Below are 19,931 nucleotides of genomic sequence, written 5' to 3'. Positions count from 1 at the left end.
AGCAAGTGGATATATTGACTGATTTCGGTCTTTTGACATTTATTTTCTTTTCTGACTGAGGTGCCATCAGCAATAAAAGGATAAGAAATGAGAGATTAAAGAAATAAGTAACATCCGCAGCTACTGTCCTCCACACACAAACGAATGTTTGGCATTGTTACACAAGTTCCTCCATGTTCACAAATATTTTCTGGCTTTATTGTGTGTGTTGTGTGTGTGACAGAAGCATGATTACTTAGTGAAAACCTGTGCAGGTATCAATACCAGCAGGTTCATTTAAGCAAGAGCATCTGAACACTTAATAGGATTAATGTGAACCCAGATTCTTGCCTCTGTTTTTATTTCTGTTCTTTAATCGATTTCTATTATGAACCTACCAGCAACAAGAGAGGCTAAGGGAGATAGATGCACACACACACATGCACCCACACCTTTATTTCAAGTTTCCCTTGAAATAAAGCTCTACACAGCAAGATGAATGCATATTGTCCCACATTCCAGAGCGCCGAAGGGCTCTATGACCACCAGTGAGTTTAGCCAGAATTTGTAAGCTCACAATCATATTAACATAATAGGATTATTTTCTGTGTCCCACTTTTTTTTTTGGAGACTGAGTCTTGCTCTGTCACCCAGGCTGGAGTGCAGTGGCGCGATCTTGGCTCACAGCAAGCTCTGCCTCCCGGGTTCAGGCCATTCTCCTGCCTCAGCCTCCTGAGTAGCTGGGACTACAGGTGCCCGCCACCACGCCCGGCTAATTTTTTGTATTTTTAGTAGAGATGGGGTTTCACTGTGTTAGCCAGGATGGTCTGGACCTCCTGACCTCGTGATCCACCTGTCACAGCCTCCCAAAGTGCTGGGATTACAGGCGTGAGCCACTGCACCCGGCCCCCATATCTTTAACGACTATGGGTGAGGTGGAATATTTGATCTCCTAGGAACTGGCCTAGCCTTGAATCAGAAAGTCATGGGTTTTCACATTTTATCCACTGGTGCTGAAGAAGGGAAAACATCCTCTGAATTGCGACGCATCATTAAGGGAACCACTCTTCACAGCCCTGCACTCACTTCAGCCTGACTATAAAGTAAAAACAAAAGCCCCAAACACCTTAAATTTACCCTCGCCTTGAATTCAGCCTGCACGAGGGGAGTGAGCGGCATGTCCTCCCTGTGGTTGTCCTGATCACAGCACTGTGGTCTTCGAAGGTCCTGTGTGCCTGAGGCAGCAGGAAGCACGAATCGCTCTCCAGAGGTGATACTCACAGATGAGTCACTGGGAATTTGTTGCACGAAGTGTGAAGGCCATCTGGCTACAGCTAGAGTCTTACAGTTTTGGAGATTTTTGAGTGTGATGAGGGATGGGCGAGGGGAAGGAAAGTACTCCTGTGAGCAAACACAGTGTGGAGCCAGAGCCGGTGGGTCCTGGATTGGTGTTTAAAGGCTGTCTTGAGACAGTATTGAGAGGGAAGACCGTGCAAGGCCATGGAAGGCCTTGCCTTTTACTGGGGAGAGTAGGAATTGAGTGACTCTTGAAACCTTTGTGCAGCAAAGTGTCCTGTTCTGGAGCAGCTCAGGGTCTGTGGGGTGGAATTTGGGCTCCACTGTACCTTTGCTGAGCTGGTTAAGGCTGTAGGGCTATGGTCTTTTCATCTGAAAAGTAGGAAGAGCACTAGCTAGAAACCACCTTCACCACATGGCTTGAGGCTTCATAAGGGGCACAGAGAGGAGTCCCAATCCAAGGGCACAGCATTCAACAGGGTTCTCGTTAGCTCAAAAATCACCAGGCAGGGTTTCCCTTCTTACTCCCCTCTATCCCATTCACTTGCTATGAGCCAGTCCCAGATACACCCAGGGCCTGTTTCCTTCTGTGGGATAGCAGTGCTGGTGAGAGTCACCCCATGGACTGTGTTACATCAGACTCACAAGGGCAGAAGCCCCCCTCGGTATTGTCCGGAAATCCTTTTGCTCTGATGAATGAACTCTCACTCCTCACAATTTGAAACCCGCATGTCCTCAAATCTCTTCAAGTTGCTTTCATCTTATAAAAAGGATCTAGGACAGTGGTTCTCAAAAGGGATTTTTGTCTTCCGGTGACATATGACAATGGGGACATTTTTGATCAATACAACTGGGAAGGATGGTGTTATTGGAATCTAGTGTGTAGAGGTCAGGAATGCGGCTCAACATTCTACAGTGTGCAGGGAAGCTCCCAGCAATTATGATCTGGTCCAAAATACCAACCGTCTCGTGACTGAGAAACTCAGATTCTAGTTGTTAATGACTAAATTAGGCCCCCCCACCCAATTCATATGTTGAAGTTGTAACCTCTGATGTCTTTGGAGATAGAGCCTTTACAAAGATAATTAAGGTTCAATGAGATTGTAAGGGTAGGGCTGTAATACAATCGCACTGGTGTCCTTATGTGAAGCAGAAGGACACCAGGAGCACTCACGCACAGAGAAAAGGACACGTGAGGTCTCACAGAGAAGGCGGCCATCTGAAAGCCAAGGGGAGAGGCCTCAGGGGAAACCATACCTGTTGAGATCTTGACCATGGACTTCTAGCCTCCAAAACTCTGGGAAAATAAGTTTTTGTTTAATTCACCCAGTGCTATAGTGTTTTCATGGGAGCCCTAATATACTAACACACTAGACAATGAGTTTGGAGACAACATGGGAAAGAAGGAAGAACACACAGGATTGACTATGTGGCCTTGGGCAAATTTCTTTACTTCTCTAACTCTTAATTCCTCATCTATAAATTGGGACGAGTCATGCCCACCGCCTTGGGTTTTTATGATAATTAAACAAATTAACACACCTAAAGCACCTGACACAAGGCAGATGCCACTAACTTGCTACCACACTGGGTGCTCCATACAGGTGGAGACCCCGTTCTTTAACTTTGTATGCAGCACCTGGAAGGTGCTGGAGCACCATAGAAACATTTTAAAAGTGCATCTAATCAATCAATGACATTTTGGATGCTTATTCAACAATTTTACTTGTGTAGCCTTTTCTGAAACAGATATCACAGGTACAGCTGTGAACACTGCATTTGCAGACTCTTCCCTCAAGCTTATCCTGTAGTGGAGGAAGAAACATGATAATCAGTACAGAACTGCAGTAAAAATAGGATTTCAGACAGTTACAAATACTATGATGGAAATCAGCTGAGTGTCGTGATGAGTTGCTGGTGGGAAGAGCTACTGTACATAGCATTGTCAGAAAACTATCAGAGGAAGTGATTTTTGTTGATGTTTTTGTTTTATCGATACAGATATTCTTTATTGGAGATTTACATTCTACTAGAGCTGTTGTTCTTGTGAAGTGGTTTTCTACAATGATGAATAACTCTTGATACCATCTTCTCTTGGTTTATCCAGTAGTACATTCTATGAAAACTCAGTATATCTTTTTTTTTTTTTTTTTGAGATGTTGTCTCGCTCTGTCTCCCAGGCTGGAGTGCAGTGGCACAATCTGGGTGCACCACAACCTCTGCCTCCCAGGTTCCAGTGATTCATGTGCCACAGCCTCCCAAGTAGCTGGGATTACAGGTGCCTGCCATGATGCCTGGCTACTTTTTGTATTTTTAGTAGAGATGGGTTTCACCATGTTGGTCAGGCTGGTCTTGAACTCCTGACTTCAAGTGATCCACCTGCCTCAGCCTCCAAAAGTGCTGGGATTACAGGTGTGAGCCACTGTGACAGGCTTAAAACTCAGTATATCTTAATATGGTGCTGTACATATAAAGAAGTTAGGTTTTAGTTTGGGAAAGTTATCAACAGGGTTTTCACCTACATGAAGGTCCAGTGGAACAGTCCAAGGTTGTGAAGAATGAGGAGGCATTCCTTGTTGTGCAGGAATATCCAGGGCATTGCAATGTTTAATATCTTTGTCCCCTCCCACCCTCCTAAATTCCAGTAGAACCCTCCAATCATTGCGATGAGGATCACTCCCACCCCTAATTTCCTTAAACACCCTCTAAGGGCAAGCACAGCCACCATTTAGAGCCATTGTTTTGAGGGTGTTCAGTGACCTCCTTATCTTCTAGTCCAGTGGTCATTCTTGCTCATTAGAGTCTCTGATACTGCTAACCCACCTTCCTTGACTTCCTTTCATCCTCTGGCTTCCACGACACTGCATGCCTGGGGCTTTTCTCCTCCTTTTTGCCCAATCCCTGTCCAGTGTCCTGATCTGGCTCTTTGTTCTCCACCTGCCCATCTGGTCTGACCTTGACCCCTTCTTTTTTCCCTTCCATTTTCTTCTTTAATGAAAACCTCAAAACCACTTCCAGGTGACTAATTCCCAAAGTGCTTTTTCGAAGCCATTTACACACATACTTCCAACTGCCACTTGGACCTGCCCAAGTGTGCCCAATCTAAACATGTCCAAAGTTAAACTGGTCTTCTTCTAAGCCTGTTTTTCCTCCTCTAAGCCTATTTTTCCTTTGGTGGTACCTCTTGGTGATAATGACTTCATTCACTCACTCAGCTAAACATGGCAGCCATCTCCACTGCTCCTTCTCACTCCCCCCATCTGGTTGGTTGCTGTGTCCTGTCAATCCGAAAGAAATAATGGGAACTGATTATTCCGGAGCAAATAATGCAAAGATGGGAGCAATGCTGATAAAGATCAGTGCCTTGGAAGGGGCCACTCTAATCCCACCCTTTGATCTTTTATTTTATTTTAAAAACTTCTTTGGACTAGCCTTTTTTTTTTTTTTTTTTTTTTTCAGACCCTGGGCATACTGCCCTGAGCTAATTTGTTTGCCCGAATTAATTATCAGCAGGGGGTGACAGCCTCATTTTCACAGAAACCCTCTCTTCTGGAAGGAGTGCCTTTTTATTCAAACCGTCCGATTGAGGCTGCTTGGCACTGAGTATAAAGGGTGCCTTGACATTTCCATGAAGACATTTAAATGTTACCGTCTCTGAAGAAACAGTTTTAGAATATGAAAACTTTATCTTTTTTCCTCCCAAGGAAGAAAAACATCACCAGCTTAATTATCTCTGTAAAATAACTTCCTCATTTGCTTTTCATATTGCTAGTATAAAAAGATAATGATACTGTTTTCAAAAATGGAAACAATTATAGATGATCTTGCAAAACTTGCTTGTTTGATTTTTGTCTATTTAAATACCACCTCAATTCAGAGGTCAAAGAGGCATGCAGGGTTGTGGTTATATATTACCCTTCCATGTTGATTGTTAAAAGATCTCCTAGTAGGGCAAATGCAATTGAAAACGTGCTGCTGGTGATTGTACTCCACAGTAACCTCAAAAAGGTTCTTATATTAGGAGAAGCAAAAGACACTTAACTCTTTACACATACATGGATATATATGTATATATTTTTACCTCTCCCACTCTCTGTCTTTCCATATATATACACATATATTTTTCATGTTGTATGTTTTTTACCACTATATATATATTTTATGTTGTGTATTTTTTACCCACTATATATATCGTAGGTAAAATATAGATATAAATATAGGTATATAGATAGTGGTAAAATTATATATGTATGTAATAGTGGTTAAAATATATATATGTATTTAATAATACATATATATTTATATATGTAGTGGTAAAAAACACAGAATTAAACATACCTCCCTAACAAATGTTTAAGTATACATTACAGTATTATTTACCATACACACACTGTTTACCAGGCGATATCTAGAACTTACTCATCTTGCATAACGTCTTGCACAATTAAACAGCAGCTCTCCATTTTCCCCTTCCACAGACCCTGGCAATCACCATCATTCTGCTTTCTGCTTCTGTCAGTTTGACTATTTTAAAAATACATCATATAGGTGGAACCATATAGTATTTGTCCTTCTGTGACTGGCTTATTTCATGTAATGTAATGTCCTGAAGGTTCATCCATATTGTAGCACATGACAAGATTTTCTTCCTTTTGAAGGCTGAATAATATTCCATTGTATTACATACCACTGTTGCTTGACCTTTTTGTTCATTCTTCTGTCGACGGACATCAAGTTGTTTCTACTTCTTGGCTATTGTGAATGATGCTGCAATGAACATGGGAGTGCTAATATCTCCTCCAGATCCTGTTTTCCATTCTTTTGGTTGAGTACCTAGCAATGGAATTGCTGGATCATGTGGTAGTTCTATTTTTTATTTTTTGAGGAACCGCTATAGTTTTTCACAGCAGCTGTGCCATTTTACCTTCCTACCAACAGTGCACAAAGGTTCAATTTCTTCAAATCTGCCCCAACACTTGTTATTTTCTGTTTGTGTTTGTTTGTATTGTTGTTGTTGTTTTTTTTATAATGGCCATCCTAACAGGTGTGAAGTGATATCCTGTTATGATTTTAATTTGCATTTCCCTGATTATTAGTAATGTTGGTTAATGATGTTATTTTCATATGCCTGTTGGCCATTTGTATTATTTTGTACCATACACGACTACCAACCCAAAATGGACTAAAAACTTAAACGTAAGACCTGGGAGTATGAAACTTCTGGAAGAAAACATAGGGGAAAAAACTTCATAATGGCCTTGGGAATGACTTCTTGGATATGATATCCAAGGTACAGGCAACAAAAGCACAAATACAAAAGTGGTACTTCAAACTTAAAAGCTTCTACATAACAAAGGAAACAATCAAGAGCATGAAAAGGCAACCTATGGAATGGGAGAAAATATCTGCAAACAATACATTTGATAAGGGGTTAATATACAAAACTTTTGTTAAAAGAAAGAGCTTTCATTGAATCTAAATCAGGAATCAGCAAACTTGTTCTGCAAAGGGCCAGATAGTAAATGTTTAGGCTTTGCAGGCCATATAGTCTCTGTTGCAACCACTCAGTCCTTTGTTGTAGTGTGAAAACAGCCATAGACAATATGTAAATGCATGATTGTGGCTGTGTCCCAATAAAACTTTATTTGCAAAAACAGGCTGGGATAGATTTGATCCGTGGGCCATAGTTTGCTGACCCCTGGTCTAGAACAGAGTTTCTCAACCTGGCTGTATTGATATTTTTTCTGGATAGTCTTGTTGTGGGAGGCTGTCCCGGGCAGCCTCCTGTAGGACTGTAGGATGCTTAGCAGCACTCTTGACTCTACCTCCTAGATGCCAGCAGCAACCCCTCCCCGTACCTCCAGTTGTGACAATGAAAAATGTCTCCAAACATTTTCAAATGTCCTTTGGGGGACAAAATTGCTGCTAGTTGAGTACCTCTTATCTATATGATGGAAATAACCTAATAAAGGATAATAGAAATATTTCCCTAAAGTTACAAAAAGTAGGGTAACATACTGCTTTTCAGAAGAATTGAAAACTATAGTATATTTGTCTTAGGTAGGTCAAGGGCTCCTCAAAGGGGCTATTATCACAACCTAAATTTGGAAAGCTTTTCAAAAACAACTGAAATGACAATATATTTGAAAAGTGCTCTATTAATAATGCAAATATGAGCTTAACCTACTTTTATGATAGGCACAAGAAACAAAACAGTTCAACATATTAGCATGTTCTAATGGGACTTCCTGAGTTTGAGAGTTGGTTGTGAGTTGGAAAGGCTAGGGAAAAGCTAGTAGTTCTAATTCCTACTTTGGTAAGGGTTTATTTTTTCTGCTTATCTGAATTCAGAACGAACACGGGCAGTGTGACTTTTGAAAACACTCGTATGTTTTTCATTGTTTGGACAGGGCCAGACAAAAATGGCCTGGTTTCACTGCAAATTGGCAGTAACACATGTTTTCAAAAGTTGAAAACTGCGTAACCCTCATGAGTGAATCTCAAAGAATGTTGTCTTCTTGTCCTTTAGAATAAACACCTGTTTTGCAAATAGGAGGGTAAAATCCATCTTTATCAAGAAATTGTGGGTTTATTTTTTCTTCACTCACATTATGATTTATTTAGTAATTTGAACATTTAGTTACAATTTAAAATACTATAATTTATATGATCATGTCTTTAAACAAGCAATAACAACAAAAATACCCTCATATTTCATCAAGAATTTCAGTTAAGTATTTTGAGCTCATTTTCTTTTCTGACTTGAAAAGGAAATACAGATATATTTTTCTAATGTGGTTCTCACACTTTTTGCTTTCTTTTTTTTTTTTTTGAGATGGAGTTTTGCTCTTCTCACCCAGGCTAGAGTGCAGTGGTGCAATCTTGGCTCACTGCAACCTCTGCCTTCTGGGTTCAAGTGATTCTCCTGCCTCAGCCTACTGAGTAGCTGAGATTACAGGTGCCCGCCACCATGGCTGGCTAATTTTTTGTGGTTTTAGTAGAGACAGAGTTTCACTATGTTGGCCAGGCTGGTCTCGAACTCCTGAGCTCAAGGGATCCACCTGCCTCGGTATCCCAAAGTGCTGGGATTACAGGCATGAGCCACCACACCGAGCCAGGTTCTTACTCTTGAAGGGAGTTGTTTGCTCCTCCCCTGCCGTAAGTTCTGCTCACTCACTATCTCCAATGGCTGCAGCAGACACACTCAGTGACTGGATCACCCTAACACCAGCACTGTTGGATGCACTATGATGAGAATGTCAGTGGATAAATGAAATCATTTCTTTTATACTTGGGATCATGAAAAAGTGTGATAAGAACAGGCTCTTTCTTCATAGCCTTCCCCTAAATCCACCTTTCAGCTTTACTCCAAATCCACCTTTCAGCTTTACCCCAAGAGATCTAGCTCCTGAAATCCCATCTGTTTGTGCCATACTTTCTAATGAATACCCCCAACTGCCTTCGTTTCTGGCTGGTCCCGCGTGGGTTGTAAATGGGATGCATTTGACAGCAGGCCTTTCTCTCTGTCCCTCAGGTTACCACGGCCTCTACTGTGAGGAGGAATATAACGAGTGTCTCTCCGTTCCATGCCTGAATGCAGCCACCTGCAGGGACCTCGTTAATGGCTATGAGTGTGTGTGCCTGGCAGAATACAAAGGTGAGAGGACGCCGGGCCTTCCTGTGCCAGAAAGGCTCTAAATGACATCATGTATTTTTCAGTGTAAATGCATAAACCTCTAATTGGACCATGAATTGTTCAGAATAAAAATCAAATGCTGAAGCTGGCATGATTAATGGGTCCAAGGAGACCAATTTGCAAGCCTCTGGTTTCTTTCTGATAGAGGGTTGTTTCTCAGAAACAACCCTCCTGTCCTGTTCTTCGTGGATCCTCGCTCTCTTTTTTGTTGAATGTGTAAAAAGCTGAAAACAAAAAGTAATATTGAGATGGACTGTCAGACATAGGTCAGAGACGATGGGTGTGAAAAATGTGGAAGAGGAAGGATGCTGCCCTATAAAGCTTCTTATGCAGAGATAGAATGCTGTGCTTTCTTGGAGAGGAGGCAGGCGGAGTCCCATGCATTGGCAAATACATTAAGCTTATTAAAAACAGGTGACATTGACAGATTGTTTCTAATGTGTGGACCCCGTTCTAACCCCTAATGTGCATAGCTCACTAAATCCCCCCAAAAACCCTATGAGGTAGACAGTAATGCTCTCCCCCTAAAAGCCTGGTCAGCATGGTCCCGAAAGCCCTTTCTCCCAGCGTCTCCATTGGCCTCTGACCACGTTTTGTGGATGGCAAGGCTTCCTGGAGCCCACATACCCTCAGACGGCCCTCTTCCAGGAGAGCCTATTTATCAGCTGTTGCACACATTTCTGTAAGCCATAACTTCAGGGCCAGGTTTAGATTCTGGAATGCTTTTGTGGCTCTATTTATAGCCATTTCACTTAGCTGCTTGCTCCTATTGCTGCTTGCTTGATGCCATCCACCTCCCTGGAGACCTTACATTGCCCTCACCGTTGCTTCTCTTTGGATGAACCTACCTTTATTAGTAACCATTTTGGCAAGTCTCATGGCCTTATAGGCTACACTGAAAACTTGATTAAGCCCCTGGATAAAAGGGCTGAAGCTGGGCCAAGTCTTGACTTTGTGTTCCACAGATCTGATGCTTCTTTTGGAGTATGACGTTCAGTTAGAACCAAACTCCACTAACATCTACCAGGACACAACGGCAGATTTGCTGGCTTCATTCTCAGGCTTCTCAGTTCTGGGTCTATCTCTCTGTTACCTTTCTCTCTACATATCTTCAACATCCTTTCCCCTTCCTCCTTGCCATGTCTATAAATATTTTCATGGATTTCTTACTCTGAACAAATGAAGATTCTAGGAAGATGGCAGCACACATTGACATTCAATATCCCTTATCCCTCCTGACTCTCTGGTAGGGATGGCTCAGTAAGGTAGATGACCTTGGATGGGGTCATGTGAAGATTTGGGGTCTGAAGAAAGGGTATGTGTGCTAGGAGGCTTTGCTTACAACAGAACAAGGAATGAGGGCTCCAGAGAGAACTGACGACTCAATGAACAGATGAGTCCAAAGAATCCTTCATCTTGTAGAGAGGAAGTACATGCTATAATTGTGCTGCATCTGACCCTAGGAGGCAGAGGGGTGTATTGATCTGATGGATACGGGCTGCCCTTTAAGGAAATTGAACAGTAGGCTGAGTTGCCCCCCACCCCGCCGCTTTTTTGTGGCCTTGAGAACACCAAACTGGGAGGCCTCTCTCTGCCTCATGCCTTAGTACACAGGACCCCAGTGGCTGCCCATCCAGCACTAAGGGGAATGTGTTATGTTGTCTGTCTCTGCCAAGATTTCCACCTTCTAGCCTGGCCAGTACAAGGAGCCCACACCAGCAACTCAGAGAGGGAGAAAAGTTTAGGGAAATAAAAACAAAAATTGCAACAACAGCTCTAAACATTCAAGAAAGGAAGTGAAAAAAGTCATGTATACTCCTCAAAATTGAATTTGGTTCTGAATAAAAAGGCGGAACTAGTGCATGAGAGGATCAGAATATGAGGAAGTGGAAACCACGAGTGAAAAGACAGGAAACATGGAGAAAAGATTCGAGAGATCTGCTTCTGCCTGAGCGATGGGTGCTCCAGGAGAAGGAGCATGTGGAAATAGAAGCAGAATTCACTAACTCCTAGAAGGAGGTGTCTGTGAGGTGAAGAAAGTCTTATTTTCTAATAGAATGGGCTCACAGGGCAGCAGTTGGATTAATGAAGGAGGTGATACATAATTTGCGATTTCCTGGTAAAATTTGCAGCTGCAAGGATAAAGAGAAATATTTACAAGATTCTTCGAAGGGATCACAGGTTACATACAGAAGAAAGAGAATCAAACCAGCATTGTACTGCCCCTCTCTATCATGAAGGTAAAGAATAGCAGAGCAGTGTTTCAGACTTTTAAATGAAAAGGACTAGGAGTTAAAGGGTTGTTTATATTTGAGGGCAAAAGAAAGACATTGCCATACATTCAAGGATACAGAAAATACAGCACCCTATACCCTAAGATAAGTACCTTAATAAGCATCCCCCCAAATACAAACTAAAAACAAAGATATCCAGATAGGGGAAGATGGAGAATGGAAGGAAGAGATTTATGCCTTTAAATGCAGGCGTAAGTCTAAATAGATGATATTTATGTGATTGTGATTGGTAATATAATGGTGAAGGAAAGTCTCTGGAAAAAAGTAGATCTACATTCTGTATCAGCTGTCTATTGCTGCGTAACAAATCAGTACTCAGTACTGGCTTAAAACAACGTGCTTTTATTACCTAACAGTTTCCTAGGTCCAGGTGTGGCTTAGTCAGTTCCCAGCTCAGGGGCTCACAAAGGTGAAAGCCAGGTATTGACTGACTGAGCTCTCATCTGAGGCTTGAATAGTGAGAGATCAGCTTCCAAGTCCCCTTAGGTTATTGGCAGAACTTGTATCCTTGTGGATGTAGGATTTGTGACAGCTTGCTCTTTGAAAGCCAGCAGTTATGGCAGAGCCCCCACTGCTTCCAGTCTTGAACTCCCGGGAAGGCCTGGATTTTTTTTTTTTTTGTGATGGAGTTTCACTCTCGTTGCCCAGGCTGGAGTGCAATGGTGCGATCTTGGCTCATTGCAACCTCTACCTCCCGGGTTCAAGCGATTCTCCTGCCTCAGCCTCATGAGTAGCTGGGATTACAGGCATTCACCACCACGCCCGGCTAATTTTGTATTTTTAAGAGAGACAAGGTTTCTCCATGTTGGTCAGCCTGGTCTTGAACTCCTGACCTCAGGTGATTCACCCACCTTGGCCTCTCAAAGTGCTGGGATTACAGGTGTGAGCCACTGCACCCAGCCTGGACCCTGTAAAAGGTCTCACCTGGTTAGGCCAGGCCCACCTGGGAGGAACTCAAAGTCAACTGATAGAGACCTTAATTGCATCTTCAAAACCTCTTAACTGCCATTTGCTCTTGGTTGGAAGCTCACACTCAAGGGGACGAAATTACACAAAGGTGTAACTCACTAGGGGTCACCCTGCGCTGTGTCTATCACTCTTGCTCTTAAGGAAAAATTTCAACAAGCATAGTGGTTTCATATTATTTAAAACAAAGCCATGTGTTGAAGGGGGTGAGGATAGGAAACATTAAAAGGCATACAAGTGTGTTAAAGATTTCACTCCTGACTGGGTGTGGTGGCTCGCACCTGTAATCCCAACATTTCGGGAAGCTGAGGTGGGCAGATCACCTGAGGTCAGGAGTTCGAGACCAGACAGTGAAACCCCGTCTGTACTAAAAATACAAAAATTAGCCAGGCGTGGTGGCAGGTGCCTGTGATCTCAGCTATTCGGGAGGCTGAGGCATAAGAATTGCTTGAACCTGGGAGGTGGAGGTTGCAGTAAGCCGAGATCACGCCACTGCACTCCAGCCTGGGTGACAAACCCAATGGGCAGGTACAGTGTTTATTTAATTTTAGTATATTTATAAAGACATTTAGGTTTAAGTTTAAATAAGGCTGCTGAAAACAGGGAGGTAAACCCTAGCAATGTAGCAGTAAATGGTAGAACTTGTAAGCTGAGTGGTGGGGACATGGGGAGGGTAGGTAGAAGGAATTAAAGGAGGGACAGGAGGAGATAATCATGCTCTTCTGCCCAGAGGAAGAGTGAGAGAAAGTGAGAGGCCACATGATCCTGTCCTTTTCCCTCTGTGGGGGGATGGACATTCTCCCCCTTTTGGAAATATTTTTGCCAATATATATTTACATATAGTATGTCTATATACATTCAGGAAACTGTCAGATGGATGCATTTCAGTTCCTAACTAGTACTTACCTGGAGTTAGAACTTGGATAGGTAGTATTTTAGGGATAAAGTTAAGCTTTAACTTTTTACTTTACACATATACTTTTTAAGTGGTAATTTTTACTGCTTAATATTAATATTAATATTTTTTAAACTATATATAATTTTTATATTTTTAGGAGGATATATATAACTATATATAACACTATATATATAACACACACACATACTCTCTCTATATATGTATATACATATCCTCCTAAAGAGAATGAGTGCAATAGGGAGTCAGCCAAATATATAGCTAAGAACATTTTGAAAAAGGAAAAAAGGCCAGGGGTGGTGGCTCACACCTGTAATCCTAGCACTTTGGGAGGCTGAGGCTAGCAGATAATGAGGTCAGGAGTTCGAGACCAGCCTGACTAATATGGTGAAACCCTGTCTCTACTAAAAATACAAAAATTAGCCAGGTGCTGTGGCACACGCCTGTAGTCCCAGCTACTCAGGAGGCTGAAGCAGGAGCATCACTTGAACCCAGGAGGCAAGCTGAGATCATGCAGTGAGCCTAGATCTTGTCACTGCACTCCAGCCTGGGCAACAGAGCAAGACTCCGTCAAAAAAAAGAAAGAAAAGAAAAGAAAAAGAAAAAGAAAAGCAATGAGGGGAACTTCTGCCAGATGTTAAAAAACCCATCATAGGCCTGGCGTGGTGGCTCACACCTGCAATCCCAGACTTTGGGAGGCTGAGGCAGGCAGATCATGAGGTCAGGAGATTGAGACCATCCTGGGTTAGCTAACATGGTGAAACCCCATCTCTACTAAAAAAAATACAAAACAAATTAGCTGGGCATGGTGGTGGGCGCCTGTAGTCCCAGCTACTCAGGAGGCTGAGGCAGGAGCATGGTGTGAACCCGGGAGGCGGAGCTTGCAGTGAGCTGAGATCATGCCACTGCCCTCTAGCCTGGGCGACAGAGCGAGACTCCGTCTCAAAAAAAAAAAAAAAAAAAAAAAAAAAAACCAACAAAACAAAACAAAAGAAACCGTTATAATGCTACAATTATTGTTACATTCATATATTACCCCTGCAAGAATGTACAGATAACCAAAACTGAAGAATGGCCCAGAAACCATTGTCTATAATAATAATGTATAACTCTTAAAGAGGAATTGTTAGGAATGAGAAGATAATTCTTTTTAAATAAGTGCTTCTAGAAAAACTGGACTGCTAAAGAAAAAAAAATGTTCTTGCACTTCTAAGTAAATTCCATATAAATAATAATTTTAAAAACCTCTTCTTTGACTTCTTTGTGTCCCCCTCTGCTTAAAGTCCCTTTCTTCCCTTTTGCTTTTTCAACCATGGCTCTTGGCCCTTGTCCATATCATTCCAGTAGAAGAGGTTTCAGGAAAATTCACGATGAAGTAATTGAAGTCATTTGGTGAAATCTATGAAGCCTCCCCTTCCACTTCTGACTCAGCCAGTGTTCCTGTCCCTTTGCCCCACTGGGCCCTGAGGTCCCTCCTGCATGTCGCCTTGCTGTGTCTTCTGCAACTTCATTCCTGACCAGGTTCTCCTCTCTGCCTTCACTAAGTCTTGGTCTCCCAGACGCTGTGAATGACGTGGGCCTCCAGGCCTCTTTCTCTCTCCCTCCTCTTTGCTTTCATCCACTCCTATGACTGTATCCACTGTCTGAAATGTTGACCCCCAAACAGATGTGGCTTCTTCCTCCTTTAACTCTCTCAGTATTTTCTTTATATTTTCCATGACAATTATGTTTAGCCTTGTATTAAATTCTTTTTGGTTTCAGACTTTCTGCTTCCCTACAGTACATGATAAGCTCTGGAAAGACAGTGACTCCATAGCTTCTTTCTCATTTTAAATTCTCTACAGCTCTTACTGTGGTGGCTTGCACAGAACACATGCTTGATGGCTACCTTTACTTGAGTTAGAACTACTGTTTAACACATGAATTAAGTAAAGGAAACCAACTTAAACATTTTCATGGAATGTAAGTCTCCACTGTAGATCACGGAATTGTTAGAAAGCAAAATTCATGGAGGGCTTCTGTGTAACCCACCTTCAGACAATCCAAAACACTGCTGCGTCCTTCAAAAGTAGTTCAAGGCTGGTTTATGATGGAACTTCTAAGACTTTGTTTAGTGTTCATACCTCATGTTGTCAAAAGGTCAAGGAACAGCCCCATAGTGATTGATTTTTATTTCTAGAGGATCCAATGAAATGATCAACAATATATGTATTTGAAATTTTTGGTGATAACATTTAGAAAAAAGCTTTGATATTTCATTATGAAAATAACATAACAATAACAAATATTTAGAAGAAAAGAGAAAATTCATAATTACTCATGTTTTTACAACATAACATGAGCCATAATAATCTGTGTTGCTTCCATTCTGTTTTTAGTATCCATGTTTTTGCTGTTAAATAATTGAGTATACCTACAATTTTATATTGTTCTGCTCACTCATAATAGGGTATTATGCTTGATTTACATATTGCTAGGAAGTCTTACTAGTTTTATTTTAAGTGGCTTTGTAATGTTCCCATGAGGGAGTCCTTATCCATTGCCTTGTTGTTACATCTGATGTGGGGCTATTACAAATATTTCTGGAATTAACATCTTTATATTTTCATACTTTCTGGATTTCTTTCAAGGGATAGAGTCTCAGAAATGAGATCACTGGATTATAGATTTAATTACATTGTACATTGTACTTACTTTTTTTTTTTTGGCAATGTTTTCTTGCTCTGTCACCCAGGCTGCAGTGGAGTGGCACTGTCTTGGCTCACTGCAACCTCTGTCTCCCGGGTTCAAGCAACTCTCCTGTCTCAGCCTCCTGAGTAGCTGGCATTACAGGTGTGTGCCACCATGCCTGGCTATTTTTTGCATTTTTAGTAGAGACGGGGTTTCACCATGTTGGCCAGGCTGGTCTTGAACTCCTGACCTCAAGTGATCTGCCTGCGTTGGCCTCCCAAAGTGCTGGGATTACTGGCGTGAGCTACTGTGCCCGGCCTGTACCTACTTATTTATTTTTAAAGGCTACAGAAATTTTAATGGAAAGGATGAGAACTCCTTCTTTGTTGGATAAAGTTATTTCCTTTGCTAGATTCTACTTAGCCAGGGAACAAGAATTTCTGGTTATTTTGTGCACCTAGCCCTTTCAAGTACTGTGATAAATATAAAAAGGATAAGTCAGAGTTTCTTCCTTCTTTGGGCTATTATTTAACCAGATGAGCAGACTGAGTGACACACAGGAATAATAAGGCTAAGGCTGAGATGTCAATTGTAATTTCTGAGATGGTTTAGAAAATGTTGAGATCTGTAAAGATTGAAATACTGGAAAAAGTTTTCATAGAGGAACTAAGTTTGGATGAAATGAGATGATGTCTTAAAGTAAATATTAAGTGTAATAACACTTCTTTACTGGCTTAGTTTCCTGGAGATAAAATAATGATTTTCATTTTTCAAATATTAATTGTAACTAAATTTGTTACGATAACAAAGACTTATAATTGGTGTAGTGCTTTTTGAATTCTAGCTTATTTCAATTCTAAAATTAACTTCTGTAAAGAACCCTGTTGGAATCAAAGTCTTTTTAGAAACATTTCTTCTCCATCCCTTAATATGAAAAGTATGAATTTTTATTAGTTTTGACTGAATTACAGTTTATTTTTGCTTGAGACTAAACATCAGTTTTGTAATAGTGCGTGCTGCGTCCTCTGCCAATGGGTGATGCATGTGTCATTCCACAGACTTAGTTTGAAGTGTGGACCTGGTTTTCTCTGACAAAATAGGGTGTTTTTGAGGCAGATTTGGAGTTTGGAATCTCTCCTCTGGCAGCCTCACCTGTGTGTCAGCCAAAGTACACTGGCCGTTGCCCCTATTGAAAGGATAGGATTCCGGTGCTAGGTCCATAATTTCTTCCACGCATTATGATATGGCCTCTGCTCTCCAGGACTTGAGAGATTTGTGGGAGAATCAGTCAGGAGAGCAGATAAGTTATGATTTGGCACAGTGACCTCTGTGATCGTGACAGTCCAGGCATGCTCTCAAGGTACAATGGTGGAAGAATGTGATCTGTGTTGAGAAAATCAAGGTTCAGCTTTGCCGAGAGAGGGCATTTGGATTGGGAATTGAGAGATTAGTTAAATATGCAGAGATCAGGTTGGGGGAAGGGTGTGAAAGACGGTGACTCCTCAGAGGAAACAGGGTGCCCAAGACTGGATGTTTTCTGGGAATGGGAGTGGTAAGGAGGGCAGGAAGAGGGGGCCTAGGGACCTCCAGAGGAGAAGGGTTTGAGTGGAGACACCTTGGCACATCAGTAGTGTCCATGATTGTCAGTTGTCTGTGTTTAAAGTTTTTAGCTCAGAGTTGTTCAGCTCGAATGACAAGCTGAGCAATATGACAAATATATTTTATATAGGGATTAACAAGGTTTACGATAGAGAAATGTGAGTCACCAAAGTGCTCTCCGGGGACTTTTAACACCATCTTGCTCCTCCATAATCAGGTTTCTGTGAAGATTAGCTTTTGTCCAGTCTTGCTGCCAGGAAACTCTCAATAGACGCTTAAGGGACCAAATGTCTTACCATTTGAAAAATAAAATTAACAAGGGAAAAAAGTATTGCCTCCCCACCCTCCAAAAAAGAGCCATCCATCCAAACAAAAACCCCAAACACCCAGAAGATTGAAATTGCTTATTATCAAGTCTATTTTGTTGAAGACTTTAAATAAAAGGTAAGATGCTTAAATATTTGGCCTAGAATTTGCTTTTCAGTCTTGTTTTTAAAATGTGGTAGTTTGTGTGCTGGTATGTTAGTGATGTTAATTTATTACTAGAAACCCAGTGACAATCATTTGATTTCTTTGACTTCAGGTCTAATGGAAATGTTTTCTAGACTTCGGGCACCTCTGAACGTTGGTGGTGGCTGTATGTCCCACTACAACCAAAAGACTATTTTGTCACTTAGCTCCCATTGATCAGCCCAATGGGAACTTGTAAATATGTGAGTCTTTGTGTTGCGATAAACATTTTGAAGCAGAAAAGGCTCTTCTGCTTTTTATTCTTTCAATTGAGCCCAGTCTACTTGTGAATCAGTAGGAAAGTAAAAATAGAGACTCCTGGGAGAAGAGGCCATACACACCCAAATGAGGAAGAATGACTAGATTTATGCTAGTCTCAACACTATTTTGATATTTTATGTTACCATGCAACCTGGGTTAGGGATGAAGAACGTTGAGGAGGCTCGTTCTTCATCCTGGAGACAGAGGAAACTAAGGCATGGCTGCAGGAGGCAGCAGGCACGAGGCATGAGGCAGTGGGATCACAGGGGTGGTCTCAGAAAGGAAAGAAAGGCAAAGATCTGAAAGATGCTTCAGAAAAATACCAGGCAGAACACTGTCGATGACTTGGCTAGAAGGAGCAAAGGATGAAAAAAAATTACAGGTCATTTATTCTAAAATTTGAGCTTTACCTGGCTCAAATAAGTCATTAGTGTGAATATAGACAGGAAGTTCCATTTCTATTTTCTCTTACTTCCTTTCCTCCTTCCTGAGCCCTACTTCTTAAGGCATTGAGAAAGAAAGAAGGGAAAAGCCCAGCAAGGATGATTTCAGTGCCTGAAGGATGAGTCACTGGGTGTGGCAGTCCCTTGCACAACATGAGCTAAGTAATGAAGTGCAGAGAAAATTAAGTAAATACCATTCAGTTACTATTTGCTTTATGCATATTTTTCTCGAGGCTGTTGGGAAGTGTGAGCATATCATTATGTACTTTCTTAGGCAAGATAGAATGTAATTTGTCTTTCTCTCCAAGGGGTGGGGGATAGGGGAAGGGAGAGAGGGAGGAGGAGAGAGAGACACACACACACTAATCTATTCATCCATCTTGGCATGCCGTGTAATACCAGCAGATATCCCACCTTTCAAATAGCATTAGATTTTTAAAGTTTTTAATAAAATTATAAAAGAATAGATATTTGTTAAAAAGGTGCCAATAATGTAGAAATACACAGATGTGAAAATCAAAGTAATCAAGTCTCCTAGAAGTAATCCAGTCCCACTTAAGGCATTTGCATACATACATGCACAAACAGTCTTTTTTTGTTTTTTAAAAACAAACGTAAATGAGAAACTTTCTGTTTTACTTTACAGATTTTTTTTTTTTTTTTTTTTTAAAGCCTCTTCTTTGTTAAAGGAGTGCTGAGCTCCATGGAGTTTTATTTCTGCAGTCAATTCAGGGTCACTCTCAACAGCCTACTTAGCAAACACAGACTCTGGGATGGGATTACGGGCAGGTTCAAATCTCAGCTCCTTTCCTACCAGGCTTGTGATCTTGCACTCTTTCCTCAGTTTCCTCATCTGTAAAATGGGGGAATGGGGATAACTGTCTCATAGTGTTGTTGTGAGGAATAAATTAGACATAAAGCATGGAGTGACGTCTTTGAGAATGAAGTCTAAGTATCACGCAGCTTCCCCTTTGCTCTGCAGTTCTTCAAAGTAGAACTGGGACTCACTTTAATATCTGATTCTACATCTTCACTTTCAGGTTGCTAATATTATATTTTATCAAGGCCATCTAGATATTTTCTGTTTCTTTTGGAGACTCATAAACCATTTGCTATTGATTAATTTATCTTTCAGGCTTTTAACTTTCTGTTCCCCAGGCTTTGGGACACGTAGACAGAGAAAGTACAGCTAAAAGACTATGGTGGGACTTATGGACAGTGATCGAATGTGTTACTTTCTCATAAGGCATGTTTTTACAACAGTCTAAAGTCATGAGTGGGCACATGTGTATACACTCACC

General features: G+C 41.4%; 1 protein-coding gene across 1 annotated transcript in view; it reads left to right on the top strand.

Annotated features, from left to right (window-relative positions):
- The window catches only part of DNER (delta/notch like EGF repeat containing), a 366,117-nt gene that overhangs the window by 295,987 nt on the left and 50,199 nt on the right, over nt 1–19,931 (top strand). The window contains exon 9 of the mRNA XM_023193935.2: nt 8,810–8,932. Within this exon, the coding sequence (XP_023049703.2) occupies nt 8,810–8,932 (123 nt within the window). The remainder of the gene's footprint in view (nt 1–8,809; nt 8,933–19,931) is intronic.

Source organism: Piliocolobus tephrosceles, chromosome 11 (genome assembly GCF_002776525.5).
Source record: "Piliocolobus tephrosceles isolate RC106 chromosome 11, ASM277652v3, whole genome shotgun sequence".
Lineage (NCBI taxonomy): Eukaryota > Metazoa > Chordata > Mammalia > Primates > Cercopithecidae > Piliocolobus > Piliocolobus tephrosceles.
This window is presented reverse-complemented; position numbering and strand designations above follow the sequence as displayed.